Genomic DNA, 23810 nt, shown 5'->3' with positions numbered 1-23810 from the left:
CCTCCTCTGGTTCTGGTCGTTATGAGTTCTGGGGTGCCAGCTAACGTTGCTCCCGGCAATATCTCCCAGCTGCGGTACCTTTTTTTTTTTTTTTTTTTTTAGAATTTATTTATTTGACAGAGATAGAGACAGCCAGCGAGAGAGGGAACACAAGCAGGGGGAGTGGGAGAGGAAGAAGCAGGCTCATAGCGGAGGAGCCTGACGTGGGGCTCGATCCCATAACGCTGGGATCACGCCCTGAGCCGAAGGCAGACGCTTAACCGCTGTGCCACCCAGGCGCCCCAGCTACGGTACCTTTACCTACAGTGTCACTCATGGCTTGACACAGGCCTCTGTTTGACGTAGGGTCCCACTTGACACAAGACACTCCATTTGGCTCTCTAATGGTTGTCTCAGATCGTGTTCTATAAATTCAACTACTCTCTGGTATTTCGGGGTGAAGAAGGAAAGTAGAAACACAGGAATGCTGGGCACCTGGGTCTGGACGACTTGAAACGCGACTGGGAGAAAAATCAAGATGGCCGTCCCGTGGCCGTATATGCACAGCCCTTCCTAACAAGTTCACGTGACCCCTGAAGACCTGAATCAGGTAGTGACTCAGTGAATGCAGAGAGAGGCGGCGGGAGAAGCTAGGAGGGCTGACAGGTGAAGGGACAAGCTCAGAGACAGAGCCACAGGTTTCCAAGGCACCCTGTTTTACAGAATAGTATAGGACTTCAGTGAGGAATTTTGAGAATGTAGGAAGCAATGCATGTGAAAGTAGTTTGTTAAACAATCAAGTGTTAATGTTGATCTGAATTGTTGACAATATCATCATCACGTTGTTCTACCCCAGTCATTGCCAGTTTTAACCAGTTAATCCAGTGACCTGGATTAACTGGTTAATGTGATATTCCACTTTTGATATGGAAGAAAAATTATTGTGAAACCAAAGCATCCATACCCATACATTCAATCGTGAGCTAAGCCATAAGCTCTCAGGCGTCTCTGAAATGAAGCCGTTAGGAAGCACCCTAGACTGACCTGTGGGAACATATCCCTTCATATCCGCAGAAATCAAGCACCAAAGCAGCCCGGGCAAGTCCGGTAACCTTGCTTCTGAGAGCCGTTCAGTCGGTGTGCTTCCTCGAGCCCCGTCTACCAGCTTCTGTAACAGAAGCCGCTTGGGTTGGGGCTTCTCATTTGAGTTCCTAAAGAGATAGTATCCCTTGAATATCCATTTAAAATCATGTGTTAATTATATTCTTTCTGTAAACATTTTCCTTGACTTTAACTCCTTTCTACTAATTCCTTGATATTGCCTTTTGTTCACCGTCATTCAATTTTTTCAGTGTTTTGGGACAACGGCTTCTCAAAACCACATCGGTGATGCATTTCCTCATGCAGATGACGATAATGTCTTAGGGTGTCTCAACCTGGAATCCATGGTCTCCCAAGGACTCCGTGGATGGAATTTACAGGGTCATGGACTGGGATGGGCTGTTAACTTCAAAAAATAAAAAACTACCAGTTATTTTACCAGCAAAAATGGAATATTCAGGAATAGCAGAGAATTGTAACCAGGGACAAGCAACCTACACCAAAGCTATAGGCAACTCCCTGAGCAAAGGAGATGAGCACTTTCTTCTAGAAGAAAGGAAGTTTGGAAGGTGTTGTAAACAGAAAGTGCCCAACCTGGGAGCTGGAAGTGTAGTAGCTTTGCTTGGCTGGGTTGTGACGGTCTAAACTGGCTGGACTGTTCAGGAGCAGAGTGGAGAAGCCCATCTTCTGGGGGCTAGTGGAGCAGTTTGCCTTGCAAAGTAGTCCTTTCCTGTTGGAGCTGTAATGGGTGAGAGTGGTAGGGCACGAGCGCGCCCCCTGCTGGCCGCCACAGCCATTCTAAACCAGGTTTCCTTTTATTAATTTTCACAGGGGAAAAAATTAACATCTTTCTTTTCACTAACCTGCCACTGAAAATTAGCAATTCCTTCACTTCTGGGGGCACCTGGCTGGCTCAGTCGGAAGAGTATGAGACTCTTGATTGTGGGGTATGTGTTCATACTCCACATTGGGTGTAGAGGTGACTTAAATAAATACAACTTAAAAAAAAAAGATTTCTTTCTGTTGATGATCTTTTTGGTTATTTCCCTATCTTGCTACTGTGAACGATGTTGCAATGAACGTAGGGGCGTGGATATCTCTTTGAGATCTTGACTTGAATTCCTTTGTATAAGCACCCAGAAGTGGGATTGCTGGATCCTATGGTAGTTCAATTTTTTAAAAAGATTTATATATTTATTTGGGGGATAGGGGCAGAGAGAGAGGGGGAGGGAGGGAGGGAGAGAGAGACTCCTGAGCAGACTCCCTGATGAGCAGGGAGCGCAATGTGGCACTTGATCTCCCAATCTTGAGAACAGGACCTGAGCCAAAATCAAGAGTCAGACACTTAACCAACTGAGCCACCCAGCTGCCCCCCAGTAGTTCTCTTTTTAATTTTTGGAGGAATCTCCATACCGTTTTGCATAATGGCTGAACCAGTTTACAATCCCACCAAGAGTGTACCAGGGTCCCCTTTCTCCGTGTCCTCACTGTCTCGTGTTGGTCTCAGCTATTGGAGAGTCATGCCATCCACTAGGGATGCCTGGAGGCATGTACATTGCCCGCGCTATTTGAGGTCAGCCCCCACAGACATTTCCCATCCAGAGCCGATCTCTTGGCTGGACTGGCCCTTGTGGCTCTTATGATACACCTCAGCCACGACCATCAGGGGGCTTAGAAAAAACAAGAGTTACTACTCATATGTTCTGGAAGGTACTTGGTCCACCCAAAGCCACACAGCAAGGCCTTGTGTAGAGAAAGAGTGCACAGACTTGAGGCCCCGCTTTTATTGGAGTCAGGGGTGGGATGCTCAGCATTTTGAGGTTTCCCTTTTTATTGGTGAATTTGAAACATAAGAGTGGGGATGAAAGCATGGGAAAGGAGAAGCAGGGTCACACAAATGGTCAGTTATCTAGGGTCACCCAGGGCTAAAGGGGGAGCTTCACAGGTGGGATGGCGTGGCTGCTTATCTGGCTGTACAGCTGGCAGTGTGTGTGTTTGAAACGGATGCCTTGGCAATCACAAGCTTATTGCCAGGCACTAACTCTAAGATCACACCACTTGGCTTGTTTTTGTTTTTGTTTGTTTGTTTGTTTTAATAATAGCCATCCTGTAACAGGTGCATGGTGGGAACTCACTGCGGTTTGATTTGCGTTTCCCTGATGGCTAGTGATGGTGGGTGGATGAAGAAAACATGGTATAAACATGCAATGGGATGCTATTCAGACTTAAAAGGAGAGGAAATCCTGTGATATTTGACAACATGGTGGACCTGGTGGACATGTGTTGAGTGAAATAAAGCAGACACAGAGAGCCAAAGACTGTATGATCTCACTTCTGTGTGGGATCTACAACAGTCAGACTCCTAGAAGCCGAGTACAGTGGTGGTTACTAGGGGCTTGGGAGGTAGGGGGAATGGGGGGACATGTTGGTCAATTTTTTTTTAAGATTTTATTTATTTATTTGACAGAGAGAGACAGCCAGCAAGAGAGGGAACACAAGCAGGGGGAGTGGGAGAGGAAGAAGCAGGCTCATAGTGGGGGGAGCCTGATGTGGGGCTCAATCCCAGAATGCCAGGATCACGCCCTGAGCTGAAGGCAGACGCTTAACGACTGTGCCACACAGGCACCCCTGTTGGTCAAATTTCAGTTTTGCAACTGAATAAATTCTGGAGATGTGATGTATAGCATAGTGACTGTAGGTATGTTAAAACTCAAAATGGAGTTGCTTCTGCCAAGCCCCACATCAGCAAATTGAGCCTTCACTACAGTTTTGGTTCTTCCAGAAATCAGGACCTGCTTGTTCAGCACTAATTAGTTAATGTGCGTGATAGATCCCTGCCATTCCCTAAAGGAAAGTAACTTTGCAATAACTGACCTGCTTTTTCGCCTGGTATGACATCCTTGTTCCTGCTTCCTCCTGCCTATAAAAGTCTTTCATTCTGTACAGCTCCTTCCCTCTGTTAGATTGGATGCTACCTGACCCATGAATCATTGAATAAACCCAATAAGCTCTTCAAAATTTACTCAGTTAAGGGGTGCCTGGCTGGCTCAGTCAGAGGAGTGTGTGACCCTTGATCTCGGGTTGTGGGTTTGAGCCCCACGTTGGGTATAGAGATTACTAAAAATCAATAAGCTTAAAAAAAAAAGAAAGTTATTTTTTAAAAATTTACTCAGTTAAATTTTTTTAACAGGTGGCAATACAGTACTATAAACTTAGAAATGTGCTGACAGGGTAAATCCTAAGTGTTCTTACCACACACACAAAGGGATCCCTATGTGAGATGATAGATTTGTTAACTGGCCTGATTGTAGGGAGAATTTCACAATGTATATGTATACCAAATCAATTTTAAAACAGATTTCTTTCTGTCTCTGCTGTAACTCAACTGATTTCAGTTTGGTCCTTACACACACACACACATACACACACACACACACACACACACACACACACACGGCTCCTTTCCTTTGCAGCTAGTGTCTGCATACATCTCTGCTACCCAATTTGTTTAAAATAGTCAAAGGGTGAGGGAACATATTTTAATATCATAAAATCCATCTGCAAAAAGCCCACAGAGAATATCATTCTCTTGGGGAAAAACTGCGAGCTTTTCCCTTAAGGTCAGGAACACAACAGGGATGCCCGCTCTCACCACATTTGTTCAACATAGTACTAGAAGTCCTAGCCTCAGCAATCAGAAAACGAAAAGAAATAAAAAGCATTCCAATTGGCAAAGAAGTAGCAGATGACATGATACTTTATGTGGAAAACCCAAAAAGACTCCACTCCCAAATTACTAGAACTCATACAGCAGTTCAGCAACGTGGCAGGATATGAAATCAATGCACAGAAGCCAGTTGCATTTCTACACACTAACGATGTAACTGAAGAAAGAGAAATGAAGGAATCAATTCCATTTTCAATAGCACCAAAAACCGTAAGATACCTAGGAATAAACCCAACCGAAGAGGCAAAGGATCTATACTCTAGAAACTATAGAACACTTATGAAAGAAATTGAGGAAGACACAAAAAGATAGAAAAACAATCCATGCTCATGGACTGGAAGAGTAAACTTTGTGAATATATCTGTGCTGCCCAGAGCAATCTGCACTTTCAACGCAATCCCTATCAAAATATCATCGACATTTTTCACAGAGCTGAAACAAACAACCCTAAAATTTGTATGGAACCAGAAAAGACCCCGAATCACCAGGGGATTGTTGGGAAAGAAAACCAAAGCTGGGGGCATCATGGTGCCTGACCTCAGGCTATATTACAAAGCTAAGATCATCAAGACAGCATGGTACTGGCACGAACACAGACCCATAGATCAGTAAATGGACCCTCAACTCTATGGTCAACTAATCTTCAGGAAAGAATATCCAATGGAAAAAAGACAGTCTCTTCAATAAATGGTGCTGGGAAAACTGGACAGCCACATGCACAAGAATGAACCCAGCCCATTCTCTTATACCATCCACAAAAATAGACTCAAAATGGATGAAAGACCTAAATGTGAGACAGAAATGCATCAAAATCTTAGAGGAGAACATAGGCAGTAACCTCTTCAACATTGACCAAAATGACCTCTTTCAAGACATGTCTCTAAAGGCAAGGGAAACAAAAGCAAAAATGAACTTTTGGGACTTCAAAAGATAAAAAGCTTTTGCACAGCAAAGGAAGCAGTCAACAAAACTACAGGGAACCCACAGAATGGGAGAAGATATTTGCAAATGACAGTACAGATAAAGGGCTGGTATCCAAGATCTATAAGGAACTTATCAAACTCAACACCCAAGGAACAAATAATCCAGTCAATAAATGGGCAGAAGAAATAAACAGACATTTCTGCAAAGAAGATATCCAAAAACCAACAGACACGTGAAAAAGTGCTCAACACCCTTGGCATCAGGGAAATACAAATCAAAACCGCAATGAGATACCACCTCACACCAGTCAGAATGGCTGAAATTAACAAGTCAGGAAATGACAGATGTTGGCAAGGATGTGGAGAAAGGGGAACCCTCCTCACTGTTGGTGGGACTGCAAGCTGGTGCAGATGATCTGGAAGACGGTATGGAGGGTCCTCAAAAAGTCGAAAATAGAGCTACCCAGCAATTGCATTACTGGGTATTTACCCCAAAGATACAAATGTAGTGATCCGAAGGGGCACCTGCACCCCAACGTTTATAGCAGCAACGTCCACAATATCCAAACTATGGAGAGAGCCCAGATGTCCGTCGACAGATGAATGGATAAAGAAGTGGTGTGTATATATTTATATATGTATATATATAAGCATATATAAACTATATTTTTATATATATTACATAAATTATATATGTTTATATATTATATATAATATATTATATATTTTATGATATATATAATTATATATAAAAATAATGGAATATTATTCAGCCATCAAAAAATGAAATCTTGCCATTTGCAACGATGTGGATGGAACTAGAGGGTATTATGTTAAGCAAACTAAGTAAATCAGAGAAAGACAATTATCGTATGATCTCACTCATAATGTGGAATTTAGGAAGCAAGGCAGAGGATCATAGGGGAAAAAGGAAAACATGAAACAAGATGAACCCAGAGCGGGAGAAAACCCATAAGAGACTCTTAATCTCGGGAAACAAACCAAGGGTTGCTGAAATGGAAGGGGGTGGGGGGATGGGGTGGCTGGGTGATAGACATTGGGGTGGGTATGTGTCTTGGAGAGTGCTGTGTATTGTGTAAGACTGATGAATCACAGACCTGCACCCCTGAAACAAATAATACATTATATGCTAATATATAATACATTATATGCTAATAATAATACATTATATGCTAATATAATAATTATATGCTAATAATGATTTAAAGAACCCAGAATGAATGAATGAATGAATGAATGAATGAATAAATAAATAAATAAATAGTCCAAGGGAGAAGGGACGGGTGTGAGCACTGAGAGCGTTCATTCCTCTGGAGTAAATGAGACAAGGGTTTCTGTGTCGTGGTCATGGACAGGTGGGCATTAGTCTCTGACCAGAGTGTATGGGGATATTCAGGTGTGTGCCTGCTTATAAAGTGAAGAATTGAAAGAGGGTAGGAGGAAAAAAATCGCCCCACAAGAACCATAGCACAGCCTTCTCCGATACCTGCAGTTTAAGTCCTTTATTAGAAGGAAAACATGGAAGATGTTTCCGTCAGGAAGAGTGACTGAGTCTTCAATGATCTAGAACAGTTTTAATATTCTGACTTACTAGTGTGATTCAAAAGTCTGGGAAGACAGAAAGAAAATCTCTTGGATCGTTGCTTGGACCCGTTAGACCCCAGAGCAACAAGGGAGCCAGATTGTCCAGATAGAGCTGTCATTTTGCCAGCATGCATTTCCAAATTCCTCATGCTTCTCCCAACGGCTGACTGATTTTGGGAATAACTAAAAGCAGTTACTTTCAAAACGCTGCTTGTGATGAAGTGGGAAAAGGCCCGGATAGGATCCAGTTCAACTGGATTTTTGTCTCAGCTTTTCTGCTATTTATCTGACAGTCAGACAAATAGACAAATACGCTGTCCGTCACTAACTGCGAACAGCTCTCTGGCTGTGGTGGAGGAGACCCCAGGGGCGGTGAGGCGCTGGGAGAGAGAAGGCCACACACCTGAACCGATTGTGAGGATTAATGAGAAGGCAGGCGAAGAGGATGGTAAGGTCACCCCAAAGAGGGAACTGTGTGTGAAGACAAGGCCGGACACATGCTTCCTGGACCTATTTTGAAAGCATAGGCAAAACTGTTATTAACTTAGGTCTATGTTGTTTTGTTTCCTACTTAATTATGTTTTTATGTACCTCTTTTTTCTTCAAAAGATTTATTTATTTATTTATTTATTTATTTATTTATTTATTTATCTGAGAGAGAGAATGAGAGAGAGAGAGCACGAGTGGGTGGAGGGACATAGGGAGAGAATCCCCAGGCAGACTCCCCACCAAGCATGTAGCTGGTTTAGGGCTCCATCCCGCCACCCATGACATCATACCTGAGCTGAAAGCAAGAGGCCGGAGCTCCACTGACTAAGCCACAGGCGCCCCTGATTTACTTACCTCCAAACCTCATGCACGATCAATCATTGATGTTGCCTTTTTACTCCTACTCCGAGTTTACCCACGGATCGTAAAAACGTAATGGGGACTGGACAGTAACATCTGTCTTGATGTATCTGATCCCAGGTCCCAAATGACACTTCATGGGCCACAAGAATGCAGACCTCCAGATTGTTTCAGGGTGCCCCCACCGCCATCGATATTTCAACATCGCGCTTACCCTCCTCTCGTATGTTCATCTCCTTCTTCACACCTGTGTAAGCTGTTCCAAGTCTCAACCGGGCAGAGCAACGTTGGGAGTGATCCCCTGCCTTTTGTTGGGCCGCCCTTCTGATGATAAAAAAGCTTTCTTTGCTTTCAAACCAGTGTCTCACACATGAGCTCACTGCACGTGGGGGCACAGACAAGTTTGAGCTCGGTACCAAAGGTTGACCTAGGAGCTACTGGTAAAACCAGGATTCTTCAAGATTTGAGAGGATGGATTCGAGGGTTATAAAATGCAGGGGCACCTGGACGGCTCAGCCAGGTAAGCATCTGAGTCTTGATCTCAGCTCAGGTCTTGATCTCAGGGTCATGAGTTCAAGCCCCTCTGGAAAAAAAAATCTTAGAATTATGAAATGCAGAACATTGAATGTGTAGGTGACCGCATGTCCGGCTTAGTTAGATGTGGTCACTGGACGCTTGGCTAAAGCCGCTATTTGGAATTTTACATCAATGGAGGTAGGACCTGTAACGAATATGGCTAAGGGAGAAGACCACCAGGAAGCCCTCCTTGTTTGAGATCTAGCTTTATTTTTTTTAAAGATTTTATTTACTTATTTGACAGAGACAGCCAGCGAGAGAGGGAACACAAGCAGGGGGAGTGGGAGAGGAAGAAGCAGGCTCCCAGCGGAGGAGCCTGATGTGGGGCTCGATCCCAGAACGCCGGGATCACGCCCTGAGCCGAAGGCAGACGGGTAATGACAGAGCCACCCAGGCGCCCCTGAGATCTAGCTTTAACAACATCCTCATTCTGAGGAATCACTGGCAAGTGGGACAAGCCTTGTCTCTAGAAATAAGGGCATTCCCAAGTGCATCATCTAATCCAGTCATAGAAAGGGGGGTCATCCGTTATCTCCACAGAATAACAAGCAGTGAGATTGCCTATACATGAGCTATTGTGGCAATTTCTCTGAAGTTTACCTCAAATCGTCTGTCTTACACAAACAACAAATACTCAAAGACAATCAGCGGCAGAATGTAACACCCATGAAGGAGGGTTAGTGAAACATAATTTTTCTCTCTAATATTGTTATTTCCAGAGATAGCCAGATCAAGACACATCCAGACTTGTTTGCAAAACAAGTCCAGTTCAACAAACTTGTCCTGAGTATTTACTTCCGCTCAGCAGGAGCAGTGATGAGCCATATAGATCTTTTAAAATCGGCTTTGCTGGAACTTTTCATAAGGAATCTAGATTGAACTTTTAGTAGCCTCTCTGGGCCAGAAGCCCCGCCAAATTCTTCAAAACGGACATGCCTGCAAGACCTGTAGATTTGGGTTAATTCCTCTTCACGGGGTCCCCACAGTATCCGGAGGTTCCTGCACCTGGCCGGAAGTGACATTCTTCATTCACCTGGTAGGGCTACTGGGAACTGTGTGAGCAAGGTATCGGGCCAACATTCCTAAGGGGCTTTATGGCTCCGTGTTTCATGAAGTCCACCTCAGCTCCTTAAAACTGTTCAGTCGTATCTGAGTCTATGCATGTCTCTCTCAAATGGGACATTCCAGTCAAAGCCTTGGCAAAATAAGCAGTGTTTTTCATGGTGTCCTGTTAGAAGGAAAACAGATTCTTTTTTTTTTTTTTTTTTTTTTTGGTGGGCAGCAAAGCAAAGTTTATTGGGCCATAGTACAAAGCACCCAAAAAGGGAGGGGACCCTGCCAGGGCTGCCCAGGAAAACAGATTCTTATTGAACTTACACAAATGACTTATTGCCTTGGACGAAAGCATACTTACTGAGACCTTTTGAATTTGAGGGTGCAGGTAGAGAGAGAAGTTAAATGCTTCAATTGGTTCACAAATGAATACTTTATTACATTTCTGTAGGTCATAGATTTCTTTTTTTAAGAGACAGAGAAAGTGAGAGTGTGTGATCAGTGGGGGAGGGGTAGAGGGAGATGAAGAGAGAGAATCCTAAGGAGATTCCATACTGAGCACAGAGCTTGACACGAGGCTCAAACTCACAACCTAAGAGCATGACCTGAGCCCATGTCAAGAGTTAGATGCTTAACCCAATGAGTCACCCAGGCACCCATAAATCATAGTTGTGTTATGAGAAAATTTCCTTAATCTGGAAGAGCAAACATTAGACAACCAGCAACATTTCAAGTAAGAGTTATAAAAACTGCAATCATTTTTCTCAATTCACTTAGTCCCACGTTACTAATTCTTGCTCAGTTTGAAGGCAGGTTTTTAGTCAGTTCAGGAAAGTCTTACCCATTTCACTTTTATGATCTTAAACATATTGAATACCTCTATTTGTCCTAAAAGTCCTTTTTATGAATCTCCATTTTGGAAGAACATCAGAACAAGTATAAATGACAAAAACTCAGAAGTGGACATTGTTAATAATCTGGTATGAGAGTTCATTTTGACACAACTGACAAGGAAATTTAGTTATTTCTGTGACTATAACACTTCAATAATCAGAATATCGAGTGATAACCTTACACCAGAAGGTAACATACCGCATAAACAAGCCGAGTTAGTCAAAGAGACTTTGTTTATGATTTAAACCTTGGGGAATAGTGAAAGTTTGAAACCACAGGCCTAAATAGGGTTACAGATCATTAAAGACCTGATAAAGACAAAACATAGAAACTGGTTTTTCTGGGCTAAGAAAAGAAAACAACATTGTTTACATATTCTTATCAAGAGCAGACCAACAATCCAAGAAAACTTTCTTTTGAACCCACAGAGAGCAGAATACCAGTGTACTTTTTAAAATCCATTCATTGTAATCTTAGTCCCACCTGACCAAGAATAAAATTCTTTTCCAGGGGCAACTGGGCAGCGCAGTCTTTTAAGCGTCTGCCTTCAGCTTGGGTCATGATCCCAGGGTCCTGGGATCGAATCCCCCATTAGGCTCCTTGCTCGGTGGGGAGTCTGCTTCTCCCTCTGTGTGCTGATCGCCCTGCTTGTGCTCTCTCTCTCTCTTTGACAAATGAATAAAATCTTAAAAAAAAAAATTGAGCTTTCCAAAGATTTCCCTTCACAAACCTTCTACAACTTTCCTTTGCATTCGGATTTTATCCCAAGCCATTTCTCTCCAGTTTCATTTAGAACAAAATTAATTCTTTTACCTTCAATAAAAGAGTATTTCCACTCCTTACATCTTTCTTACACAGAGTTGCTTCCCTTATTTCCATCAGTGGTAATTACATATAGCACAGTTTTAACTCTTAGAAACCTTAGTCTCCAGTGAAAACTAAGTAGTAACCAAGTGTTACATTGGAAATCTTCAGATGGCAAATTTATGAATCAGTTAAGCACAAAGCAGTTTTCCAACAGACCCAAATATCTTTAGTTTGTCTGCAATAAAAAGTCAAAGGCGCAAACCTATAATCAGTAGCACTTTATCCTATTTTGAAAAGACCTAGATGCCCAATGAATTTGATCTGGTTTATATCCAAGCAAACCTTTAAAGTTGCAAGCTACCAAAGACTTTGAAAGCTATTGTAACAATTACCCATGAAAACACTGGGACTGACAAAATTAAACATCATTTTAAGTCATCTTTTTGCAAACAAATTCCAACAGAGATAACACGAGTGTATTTGACCTTCAGTAATCCTTGGTAGAATACAAGTTTCATATTTGATGCTGATAACTCTAAAAACATGTCTATCTTAATTAAACTACCAAACTTAAATTAGTTTAAATGCTGAAATATGTTCTACCTGGTCCACTTAAAATTCAATCAATTTGTTCCCCATTATCATTGCTTACCTGGGGCACTGGTGGAGAAATCTGAAGTGGGCAGTGTGAACTCCAAGAGAGTGTCTTTGCTCTTTGACAGGGGAGGAGGAAAAGCCATGGTAGGAGGAGGAGCCTGAGGCACTGAGGATGGTATAGGATGGTATAGGATCCAGTTATATAGGCAGCACGCAAGGTGGTGCAGAGGCAGGAGGACGGGGAGGCAGAAGAGGTGAGGTGCCTCCAGAAGGCAGAGAAAGAGGGTTCCCAGTTCTAACCCTTGTCAGCTTGGGCAGGTGAGCAGACACCATGGGTTTTTTTCCACCAAAGTAGAAATAAGCAGTCCATGATGGGCCAGAGAAGACAGGGAACTTCCTCAAAACAAAAGGAGTTTCGGCAGCTGCTTGGGAATATTCCTTCAAGTCCCCGCCCCGAAGTAGACTAAACACAGTTGGCTCCAATTATAGACATTAACATGGGATATGAGGGAGAAGTCCCACATTCTAGGAGGGGGAACCGTGTGAGAGATGGGGGGGTTGTCAGTGTCCACTTCATTAGAGATGGCCTGTGCTTCCTCCAGCAACCTGAGTTCTATCAGGAGAAGGCCAATTCAGAGAATTATCATCCAACATGTCAGGAGGGAGTTTACTGGCCTGGTGAAGTGGCCAAACACATTCTGCAAGAGGCTCTTAGGTCAGGGTCCTGCTTTAGAGCCCCGAAGGCCTGGATCTAGGGTACCTCTCTGTCCATGTGCCCTGTTTCCTGCAGCAGAGATCTAATTGGTCGATCCTACGGAGGCCGTGCACTGTTGACAAGATCAGTCCTTTCTTAAATTTTGTGATCTGCATTGTTCCTGCTGGGTTAAAGGCATTCCAAGGGAGAGTCCTTGGGAACTGAAGAGAGAGAAGGCCCATTACCAAAACTCCCAACCCCCAGTGGCATCCCACACAGATATGTCAGAGGCTCCTGCTTTAGAAGCGACTGGATGCATCCCTCAAACAGAACATCGTTACTATTCACCATCTTGCCAGCCGTGAAGGCATTCCTGCCATAAAAGGCCCTGTAGGAGGGATGCTGACATTCCCCCCACCGCCCGTCCTCGTCGCATCCTAGGCTACAGACGGGGGTTGGCAAATGGACTGCAATATCGTGCCATGCCTTCCCGTGCCCTGAAGGCCGTGTTATTGCCCTGCCATGAAGGTTGTGCTGTGAAGAACTCACCATTTTTAACCATTGAAAACACTAGAAAGTTTTACTAGGGGAAATTACCCGATTGTGTGGTTCAAGTAATTAGTAGAGGGCATTGATTGAAAACAGTAAAGGTAGAAATCCATCATGGTCTAAGTGACATTCTAACCCATGTAGTCTTAAAGCCAACTTCTCTAGGAAACAGGCCCCAGTTGGGTTTTAATTCCATTGGTACTGGTTTCCGCGGGTCCAGTGGAGGTCTTGTGGCCAGAAGTGACTAGACTAGGGATGTTTAGGGAATCACCTTAGATCAATCAAGAGGTAACCACACAGGGGAGTCAAGATTGGCAGCCGTCCTCGTGACTTAGGTGGCTGTGCCAGGTCCCAAACAGACAACCTTGTATAAGGACAGGAATAAGGAGAGGGCATCAAGTTTCTGGTTTTTATTACTTTTCCAGCCAGTGTACTCTCTTCCAGCAAAAAGTCAGGCTTTCTCCTCTCTCTAGAGTAGCCACAGGCTAGAGGATTGCAGCCTGAGCTATAGGCATGAAAGTGTTCCAATAAGAGCCCCTGGAATGAAAGTAAAGGAAGAGAAGTAAAAGTACTCGCCAAGTTTGTACTGAAGCTCAGAGTCCAAAAAAGAAGATGAATCCCTTCATGGTCAAAAACTGGTGTAGGAATTGGTTGGGCTTCAGAGCCGATGGACAAAAAAGAGTTTTTGAGACGTCTTCCATGCAAAAAGATGGCTTTATTCAAGCACAGGGACAGGATCCATGAAAGAGCTGCCCTGGGGTCATGAGAAGTGGCCCAAGATATACCTTCAAGTTAGGAGGGGGTTAGAGATAGAGTAAGTCTCTAAGGAACTTTGGAAGGAAGGTTTCCAGGACCTTAAAGGGGCTAGATATTGTAAGGAAAAGGTCATTTATTACTGTCTAACAAAGCCCTAGTCACGAGACCCTTCAGATGTGTATCAGTGGGCCATATGTTCGGGGGATGATTGCCGTCATTTTTCTTGGGGGAGTGGGTAGAGATAAAGGAAGTTTCCAAAGGAATTTTTACAGGATCCTGGGGGGGTCTGGCTAAGATTGCCTTTTGCCCTTATCAAGGTATTAACATCAAGACAGCTGAGTTCCCAGACGAAGGTCACTCTGCCTCTCTCAAGGACTTGACAGTGGGCTGTAGGTAGTTGGGAAATTTTTCTTTTGCCTTTTTTCCCACATCATAGATGTGTTTGCCAACTTGGAAGTTCCTCAAACCCCGTAACTTTGGGATTTTTATAGAGGCTGGATCAATTTTTACCTCCATTTCCAGCCCCTGTCCACTCTCTGGAGGATGGGGTGTGGCTGAAATTGCCAAACTTTTAATCTGGTGATCACCCCCTCCTCAGACCACCCAGGTTGTTTTCTTAGAACAAAAGATGTTTTCAGCTCTTATCACTTACGAATTTACAGGGGTTTCAGCAGCCTTATACCAGGAATCAGAGGCAGAAATCAATATATATTTTCTACTATCTCACAAGGATCCAGTCACTGATTGATTAATAAAGGGTAACAGAATCTGCCACCCCAAACGATGCATTTTTGGCATAAGAATTATTTTCAGCTATTTATTTTGAGAAAGTGCAGACCAGGAGTTCTGAAAGCAGACTAGAAATCCGTAAGCCTCAGATGGCTAGCTGCCTTTAAGTCTCATATGTTTTTTACATACATACAGGGGCTACTGTATGTATGTACATAATTAAAATAGTTCTTCTCCTATTAATCCGCCTTTTTCTAATGGGTTGGGGGAGTCTCAGCCAAGTTCCTAGAATGGTAGAGGGGAAACTATTTCTCCTACCTACACCTAGGACCTAAATTCTTAATCCCAGCCAAATTCTCTCTCTTTTTTTTAAGATTTTATTATTTACTTGAGAGAGACAGAGAAAGAGAGGGAGCAGGAAGGAGGAGGAGGGGCGGAGGGAGAAGGAAAAGCAGGCTGCCCTCTGAGCAGGGAGCCTAAAGGGGCTGGAACCCAGGACCCAGAGATCATGACCTGAGCCAAAGGCGGAGACTTAACAGCTAAACCCACTGGGCCACCCAGGCCCCAGTATTAACAAATACTTAATCCCTGTCCTGCAGTGTCTAAAACCACTACCTGTTCCGAAACACCATTACTTCAGTGATATTTCAGTATTTAGGTAAGGCAGGAATGTTTTTAGTTCCCCAGTGCTTTTTTTCCCCCTTGATCTGCGCTTTCTCTTCCTGCATTCCAATAGATCATGGGAGAAGTGACTGTAAGGCTACAGTGGATTATTATCCCTACTAATCCTATATTTAAAACGTTATCTGGGGCACCTGGGTGGCTCAGTTGGTTAAGTGTCTGCCTCCGGCTTGGGTCATGATCCCAGGGTCCCGGGATCGAACTCTGCGTTGGGTTCCCTGCTCGGCGGGGAGCCTGCTTCTCTCTCCCTCTGCCTGCTGCTCCCCCTGCTTGTGCTCTCTTTCCCTCTCTGTCAAATAAATAAATAAAATCATTTTTAAAAATCTGATGAAATACGGAATCCAATAGGAAAGGCATCGGTTGTCAGGGTTAGAACCTGTGTGTGAAAGTACTTTGCACACTCCATGAGCTCTCTGTGCCACCGCCAAATAAACATAGACCATGGTTTCAAGGGAGATATGTCGAAGCCATGAGCAGAGTTTGAAGGGACGGACATTCTTGCTCCAAAGTCCCAGGGACACCGTGAACCGTGAAGGGCAAGTGGCAGAAGCCTTGGGTTGCTGAATAACCTCAAAGGTCACCTGGGCCCAACTAGTTCCCCTGAGAATGTCGGCAAATGCAATGTAGATGGCCCCAGGCTGGCAACGACGTGCGAGCGATCCGAAACACACACACTCAAGGTCATTACGTTGCAGCAGAAAGTGATTTTATTGCTGTGAACACAATGCAACAAAGCTTGGCAGAAGTTCCAAGGTTAACAATAGGGGGCTTGGGTCTTTCTTTGCCTCTTCCCTAGTGCCTTCCTTCAAAACGCGCAGAGCTCCAGAGCAGAAAAGAATCCTATTTGTTTTTGCGCCCAACTCTGGTCTTGCACCTTGGCCCTGTAATTCTCCCACTCCCCTCCTTCTTTCTTCTGTGGGAACCATGGAAGTCAACAAAGGAGAAGAAAGGCAGAAGAGATCATGAGAGAGCCTGCAGCGAGTAAGAAGGAACATAATGGAAACTTTAGTCTTAGTCTAAGTGTACAGGAAACAGACAATTGGAAGGGTAGCCTCGCTGACGGGGGTCACAGGCAACAATGTACAACCCGTGCTGGGGAGTAGTCCTGTAGCTGCAGTTGGGGAATCTCCCTCCAGTGAGATTGCAGTGAGTCTTGCCAACAGCGTATGTACTCTGGTGGCAGTTATTCTGGCCATTCCTGCAATTCCTATTGGGCCAACCACAGGTAACAGTCACATTTGGGAAGTTGTCGTGCAGAAATGTGTTTTGATCCTTACAGGTCTGGTTAAGATTATTGACAGCACGCATTGCAATGTTGCATTGGACAGGACCTGCACTTAAATGCTGAATTATAAACTTTTGAACCCTGGTGGGGGGTTGAGTCCAAGCACCAGGGGGAAGCAGTGCCGCCCATGATCCCAGCAGCAACAGGAGGACAGGAAAGGGTCCCAGAAGATGCAGCATCATCTGTGTAGGAAGAGGAAAGAAAATGAGAGAAGGGCAGTAGTAGAAACCATAAGAGCAAAATTATTCACACCTGATGAGGTTGTGGAATATAGGTGAGGTTCAGTGGGGTGGGGTCTGGAGCCGACGACCAAGAAAGAATTCTTGAGACGTCTTTGGTGCTAAATTGGTGGTTTATTAAAGCACGGGGACAGGACCCGTGGGCAGAAAGAGCTGCTGCCCCGGCTTGTGAGGGGTGGCTGATGATAAGACTATGGGGTTGGGGGAAGGGAAGGAAAAAGGGAGGTTGAGATAATACTTGCATATGTTAAAGAAGACTCCCAAGGTACAGAGGCCTTGCCATTGTCTAGGGAAGGTGGTTTTGCCCTCTAGCAAGGCATGAACATTAAGACGGTTGGGAACTTCCTGGAGGCTGCAGATTAGAAGGACATTTCATTGTATCTACTTTCCCTTCAGGAAGCTAAGTAATTGATAGAAAGGCTTGGTTCTTGGAAAGTGCTAAGACATTGGGAAACTGAGGGAGACTTAAGTCTTGCAGGATTGTGGTGTCTATGGGTGAACTATTTCTTTGCCCTTTAGGGCAGCCGGGAGTGCCTGCGGAATGTCACGTCCACCCCATGGTGGGGGGTGGGTGTGGGGTGTCAGTTCCGGCTTTGTCCTCCTCAGCTAGCCTTCTCTTGCCTCATCAACAACCATTTAGATCTTTTAAGATTTCATTGGTCCTTTTCTACTTTTTTGCATCATCTTCTTTCTAACTTGAGTCTCACAATTCTCTGAAGGACCCGAAGCTCAGGGAGGAGGAATGTGAGGTAAGATGACTGTTCCTCCGACTGGCAGATCCCATTCTTCTCTTTGTCCTGTACTTACTGGTCCAGAACCTTGTCTCTTCCCTCCTCCCTCCGGGAATATTTCTCCCCCATCTATTTGACCTGGACCTTCTAGCCATCTTCACGGCTCTACCCTCCCCAGCCCCCAGGCTTCTGCTCTTACCAGGTCTCCTGCTGGGGCTCCCGCTGAGAACAGAGGCAGTGGTGAGTGCCAGGCTCAGAGGCTTTGGTCTGCTGTTCCTCTGCCAGGTAGGCCAGCGCGGCGTGCGTGCAGCAGGGAAGGGTTCCAAGCCCCAGGACAGAGGACAGGGAACCTAGTGCTTGGAAGTTGCACTGCTCGTGCCCGGTGTGGATGAGACCCACGCTCTCCAACTCACTGTTTAAAGCCAGTGTCCCTGCAGACACAGGAAGAGCAAGTCTACTTATAGGCACAAAGAAGAAGCGATAACTTCCTCAAAGAAGTTGTGAGGAAATTATGACTTCCTGATACCCATTGAGTGCTTCCTTCCCTCAGGCTTTAGTGTTTCACGCTCCATGATTTCAGTTCTTTAGGAGAAAACACACCACAAACGCACAAGACTCCTCCAGTCCAGCTGCCAGTTGCAAGTCCAGCTGGTCCCCTGCGCTTCTGACTGCCTGGCTATGAATCTGACCTTCCGCCAACTCCCTTGCTCGCTTCATTACTTTGCTGGAGTGGCGCACAGAACTCAAGGAAACACTGATGGTTGACCAGTTTCCTACGGATATGATAAAGGAGACAGAGGAAGAGCCAGATAAGGAGCTCCCTAGGGTAAGGGGGTAGGCAAACTAGTGAAGGACCGTCTTTCTTCATGGTGTTGGGGTGCATCACCCTCCACGTAGATGACGTGGGAAAGATGTTAGCGTTTGAAACTGATGGCCAAGAAAGAAATCTTGAGACATGTTTGGTGCAAAAAGGTGGTTTTATGAAAGCAGGGGACAGGACCCGTGGGTAGAAAGAGCTGCACTGGGATCATGAGGAGTGGCCCATGACCTACTTTCAAGTTGAGAGGGGGTTAGGGAGAGGGTAAGTCTCTAAGGAACTTCGGAAGGAAAGTTTCCAGGACCTTGAGGGGACTCACTAGTGTTAGGAAAAGGTCATTTATTACTGTCTAATTGGTCCCTAGTCACGAGACCCTTCGGATGTACATTGGTGGGCCATATGCCTGGGGGATGATTGCCAATATATACCTTGGGGAGAAGAGACAAAGGAAGATTCCAAAGGAATTTTTGTATATGACGGTAGACTTACAGGATCCTGGGGTTTGGGGTAATGTTGAGCTAAGATTGCCTTTTGTCCTTAACAAATTGTCAACATGGAGGCAGCTGAGATCCCACAGGAATGTCCCTCTAGCGGTTTCAAGCGCTGGTCAATGCACTGGAGGACGTACGGAAATTTAAGTTTTTCTTTGGCCTTGTTCCCACATCACTGGCATCACTGCTCGAGATTCAGACTCTAAGAAGAGTGAAGAGGAAGAAGCAATCTTTTTCTCTCCCCTTCCTTCTCAGCTATGGCCTTTACAACATAAGACAGATTACCAAGAGAAAAACCAACAGAAGTTTGTTAGCATGGATATCTCATGTATGCATGGGAGTGATGCAGGGATTGGTGCGAAATGTGGGATGCTGGGGACCAGGACCGAACGGTCAAGAACGAATTCGTGAGTCGTCTTTGGTGCAAAAATGGTGATTTTATTAATGTCCTGGGACAGGACCCGTGGGCAGAAAGAGCCGCAGTGCGGCTGTGAGGATTGGCTGATTCTACACTTTGAAGTTGGGGTGCGGTTAGGGATAGCCCAAGTCTCCAAGGAATTCGGAGGCAAGGGTTTTAGGACCTTGCAGGCCTAGCGGCGCTCAGATGAGCTCATTTACTACTGTCCAGTACAGCATGAGTCATGAGACCCTTCAGATGAATATCAGGGGGCCGCGGGCTTGGAGGATGCTTGCTAACCGATAACCTGGATGGGGCAGAGATAAAGGAAGTGTCCAAAGGGATTTTTGTATGTTAAAGGGGACTGACAGGACCCTGGGGGTTGGGCTAATGTCAGGCTAAGGTTTCCTGTTTCCTGTAGCAAGATTTAACATTGAGGCAGCCGAGCTCTTAGAAGAAAGTCACTCTGCCTGTCCCAAGTGTTTGTCAGTGGGCTGCACGTCGTAAGGAAATTTAATTTTCTTTCTACATTACTTTTGATTTGTTCTTCACATCAGGAAGAGTCACTCAAAGAGATGGTGAGACCTTGGGCGAACAGACCATCCTCAGCTAAAGCAAAGGAAGGAGAGTGTGGGGAGGCAGGCTCCATCCTGGAAGGCTTGGTAAACAAAGGGAAGGTCCGTCATGCAGGGTTAGGGCTGTGCCTTCGCCATTGGTAAGAGTTTCTGGTGATTTACAGTCATCGTGATCTTGTCAGTAGACAGAGGGAAACACCCTTAGGAATAGAGATGTTCTCTATGATGATAAATGTCCCTTACTGGTAACTACGTAATTTATAGGCTGCTTTCAGAGCTTCTCCCTTGTCTTCTGTTTATCAAAATAATCACCCCAAAATCATGTTTGTGCCTAAGAGCCATCTTTTTGGGTAGTACATTCTGGTCTCCTACAGGAAAGAGTCTGGTTGGCCTAGCTTGAATCCCATGACCATTAATTAACTTAGTAGAGGGGATTTGAAACCTAGATGGTTAATCCCACCAATACTGTACACAAGCGGGGAGGGATAGTTCCTGAAAGGAAAAGATCAGTCGCTATCCAAATAGGGAAAGTGGATGTGCGAAAACCCAAGCAGCACCACAAATCTATTCTATTCATTGCGCTTAAATCCATTTTCCTTCCCTATGGTATTCATACCATCTTTTAACCCTTTAATACAAGGAATTTTTAGACCGTTTAGAATGAAGTCGTTGTGAAAACTTACTGTGGGAGACCAGAATAGAGCACTCTGGAAAATAAGTATAGGCATCCACACTATGCTACCACAAGAGATGCCCCTACATTTTGGTTTTATTTGTTTGTTTGTTTTTGTTTTAATTGTAGTAGAGAGGGATAGACAGCATGTGAGAGTAGGGGGCAGGGGGCAGAGGGAGAAGCAAGCTCCACGCTCAGGACAGAGTGGGTTGTGGGCCTCGATCTCATGACCCTGAGATCATGACCTGAGCCAACATCCAGAGTCGACACTTAGACTGAGCCATCCAGGTGCCCCACACCATACATTTTGAAGCAGCTTTTATGAACTGAGAAAAACAATCAGTATTGCTCATCTGTAAATTGATTAATGATACAGAACTGCTGGTTCAACACTAACCTCTTGTGTCTTTGCTTACTCACTATAGGTCCTCACCCCCCAGTGTCTGCTCGGCCCCAGGTGCACTGAGAAATTGCAAAGCTGAGCAGCTGCTCTTGGAACGTGCTGACCGACCCACATTCCTTGCTACTCATTGGGCTAGACATCTGGGACTAGGAATGCAGCCACCTACCTGAAAATGTTGCGCCCTTGGACTTTTCTCCAACTGCTTCAAGACCGGAGTCATTCAACAGTGCAGGAGGCTAAAGAACACAAGGTACTTGAATGTTTCGCGTTCCTGCTCCCCATCCCTGCTCGAGGGGAAAGCCAAGGTTTATCTTTCTCTGTATCTCTCTTCCCCATTTAGCAAACCGAATTCTCATGGACGTTACTTACTTGTGTCCTCAACTTTTCCTTCTGCAATTTACTTCCTCTTTCCTCCAACAAAATATAAGTCTTTAGACCCATTCTTGAAGGTTCCATTTTAAAGCCCCATATCCCGCTCTGTATCTCTGCCTAGTGAAAATTATTAATATCAGATAATCTCAGTTCTACCTTTATCTTGTACTTAGTTTATTATTGCTCGGGAAACATACTGCCTTCGCCTATCTAAAATGCGTGCGTTTGCTTAGAGACACGTTTAAGGAAGGAGACCAAGGACACGCACCTTAAACCTTACACTCTGCATACATCATATCCAAGCATAATCTGCATCACGCACCCTGGAACACCTGCACCAATCACACAACACATAACATACATGACTGTCATACACATTGGCATGATACCATTTATTTAGGGAAGCGGGGACCATTCTGCTCGGGTCGGTATAAGGAGAATGAATGTCAGGAACATCCCTGGTTCAGTAAACCAGAGAAGCCACAGAGAAGCCATAGAGCTTAATCTTACAAAACTGCAAGAGCAAATCAGATGAACGAGCGCACAAGGGAATTCGCGCAGAGAAACCGTGCAGGTGGTTTTGACAGGAGGAAAGCGTGTGATGAGGCATGACTCTTACGTAGGCGGAAAACACGGGCACATCCATGCAAAGGAGAGAGTACAAGGGCTGTTGACGGAGGCAGGGGCTCCCACGTGGGCAGCACTGGACACCCTACTCGAGCCTGGGGGTGTGGGAAGACTTTCTATGTCTTGATGTCTAACACCTGGATGTCCTCTATGCCGTCCACGTGCCCGTCCCCGCCGCAGTGGAACTCCACATAGCTGTAGCTGCCGTGCCCTCGGTAGCTCTTCCCGTTACCCTCCTGGTAGCACCGGAGTATTCTGAAGGGATGCTGGACCCATACGTACACATTTCTGGAACGGTCTCTCCACTTCCTGAGGCAGATCTGCTCGATTTTGTGCCAAGACGTATAGATGAAGACGTGGTGGTCCCTGTCTTGGGGAGCTTCTCTCTCCCGCATGAGCTCGTCGCATTTGTAGTCGCTGAATTTCCAGCTTGTGCTCAGGAAGTGCTGTGTCCTGAATTCCCTCCAGGAAGGGCTGTGGCTGCGGACGAGCAGGCCGCCGAGGGGAACCAGCAGGGCCAAGAGAGGGCCTAGGACCTTTAGGGAGGACGCCATCTGAGTCAGCAGAGCCAGCTGCGGGGCCACGGGGAAGAGAGAGGAGAGCATTAGCTCGGCACTGCCTCGAGAGCTGACCTGCACCTTGAAATTCCTCTCCTGCCGACGTAGGCTCTTGGCCCAATTTGACCACTTTGTTCCCGGGCTCCAAGAGGATCTATGTCCTTAGGAATCAGCTTTACCAGAACTGGAAACATGCTGGAGCCTGAGGGAGACAAACACAAAATGCCCCCAAATAGGTGAAGTTGATTTTGAGAAGTGGAGACAGCTGCCGCCTGCCCAATCTTCCACCCGCACTGAGGAGCCCGTCACCCTCTAGCTAACTGTTCAACAGTCCGGATCAAGTCTCTGAAGGCCGCGGCTCTAAAAGAAACTGGTAGGTCAAGATCTGTGGCCGTGAAGTGGGAAGGGTCGGCCCCACTTAAGGCAATGAGGGTGTTAGGTGAAGACCTGGGTGATATTTTCCAAGCAAGAAGGCTTTGGTTCCCTCAAACCCCAGGCTACAGTTCCATTGATTCTGCAAAATGGTGTTTATCTGACCCTGATTTCCTTAGAACACTTCCCCAACGCCTGTGTGAAACCTGTTGTCACTTCTGACTACCCACATACTTCTCAGCGGCCATTTACCTCATTCTCATAATCATAAATCATCTTGATTTTTGGTGCAGAATGCAGTCATACAGGATCTCCAGTTTTGAAATAGTGTTCTCATCCATCAACAACAAGATTGAAACTATCCTCACAGCAGCTACTCTGGTCATAATGAGGGCATAGATTTGTTTGCAAAAGTCTCCCCTTAAACCAGCTCTCTGTCCTCATTCCACAAGAAGTGCAGCTGGTCCTATGGCATCTCTAACCTGGTTCTCAGCTCTCTGAGCACTGTGTTCACAAACGGGCCTGAGAATATCTGCCTCATAGACCCGTGACCATCTAATGAGAGATGTAAGTGAGAGCACTTCTGAGAATGTTGTAGGGACCCAGGATAGGCCGCCCCAAAAGGTGTCCCAGTGGCATATTTATTATGTTGAATTGAAGCTACTTGGAAAACAGCCAGTGCGAGGACACCGAAACCCTCTTCTGTCCCCCAAAAGCAGAAATTGAGTCTGTCTTATGAATGATACCCTCC

At 45.2% G+C, this 23810-nt stretch overlaps 1 protein-coding gene across 1 annotated transcript; it reads right to left on the bottom strand.

The window, feature by feature from the left end:
* Positions 1-22108: 22108 nt before the first annotated feature.
* Positions 22109-22773, bottom strand: LOC125283481 (epididymal secretory protein E3-beta-like). The gene has a single exon (XM_048225329.2). The coding sequence runs from the start codon at positions 22733-22735 to the stop codon at positions 22247-22249; it is 489 nt and encodes a 162-aa protein (XP_048081286.2). The 5' UTR covers positions 22736-22773; the 3' UTR covers positions 22109-22246.
* Positions 22774-23810: the final 1037 nt, after the last annotated feature.

The sequence above is a fragment of the Ursus arctos genome, unplaced genomic scaffold (assembly GCF_023065955.2).
Source record: "Ursus arctos isolate Adak ecotype North America unplaced genomic scaffold, UrsArc2.0 scaffold_37, whole genome shotgun sequence".
In the NCBI taxonomy this organism is placed as follows: domain Eukaryota; kingdom Metazoa; phylum Chordata; class Mammalia; order Carnivora; family Ursidae; genus Ursus; species Ursus arctos.
The sequence above is the reverse complement of the archived record's forward strand: the minus strand, read 5'-3'. Positions and strand labels throughout refer to the sequence as shown.

Coding starts and splice junctions, on each gene's coding strand:
- LOC125283481 (XM_048225329.2), bottom strand. CDS start 22,735: ATGCTCTCCTCTCTCTTCCCCGTGGCCCCGCAGCTGGCTCTGCTGACT.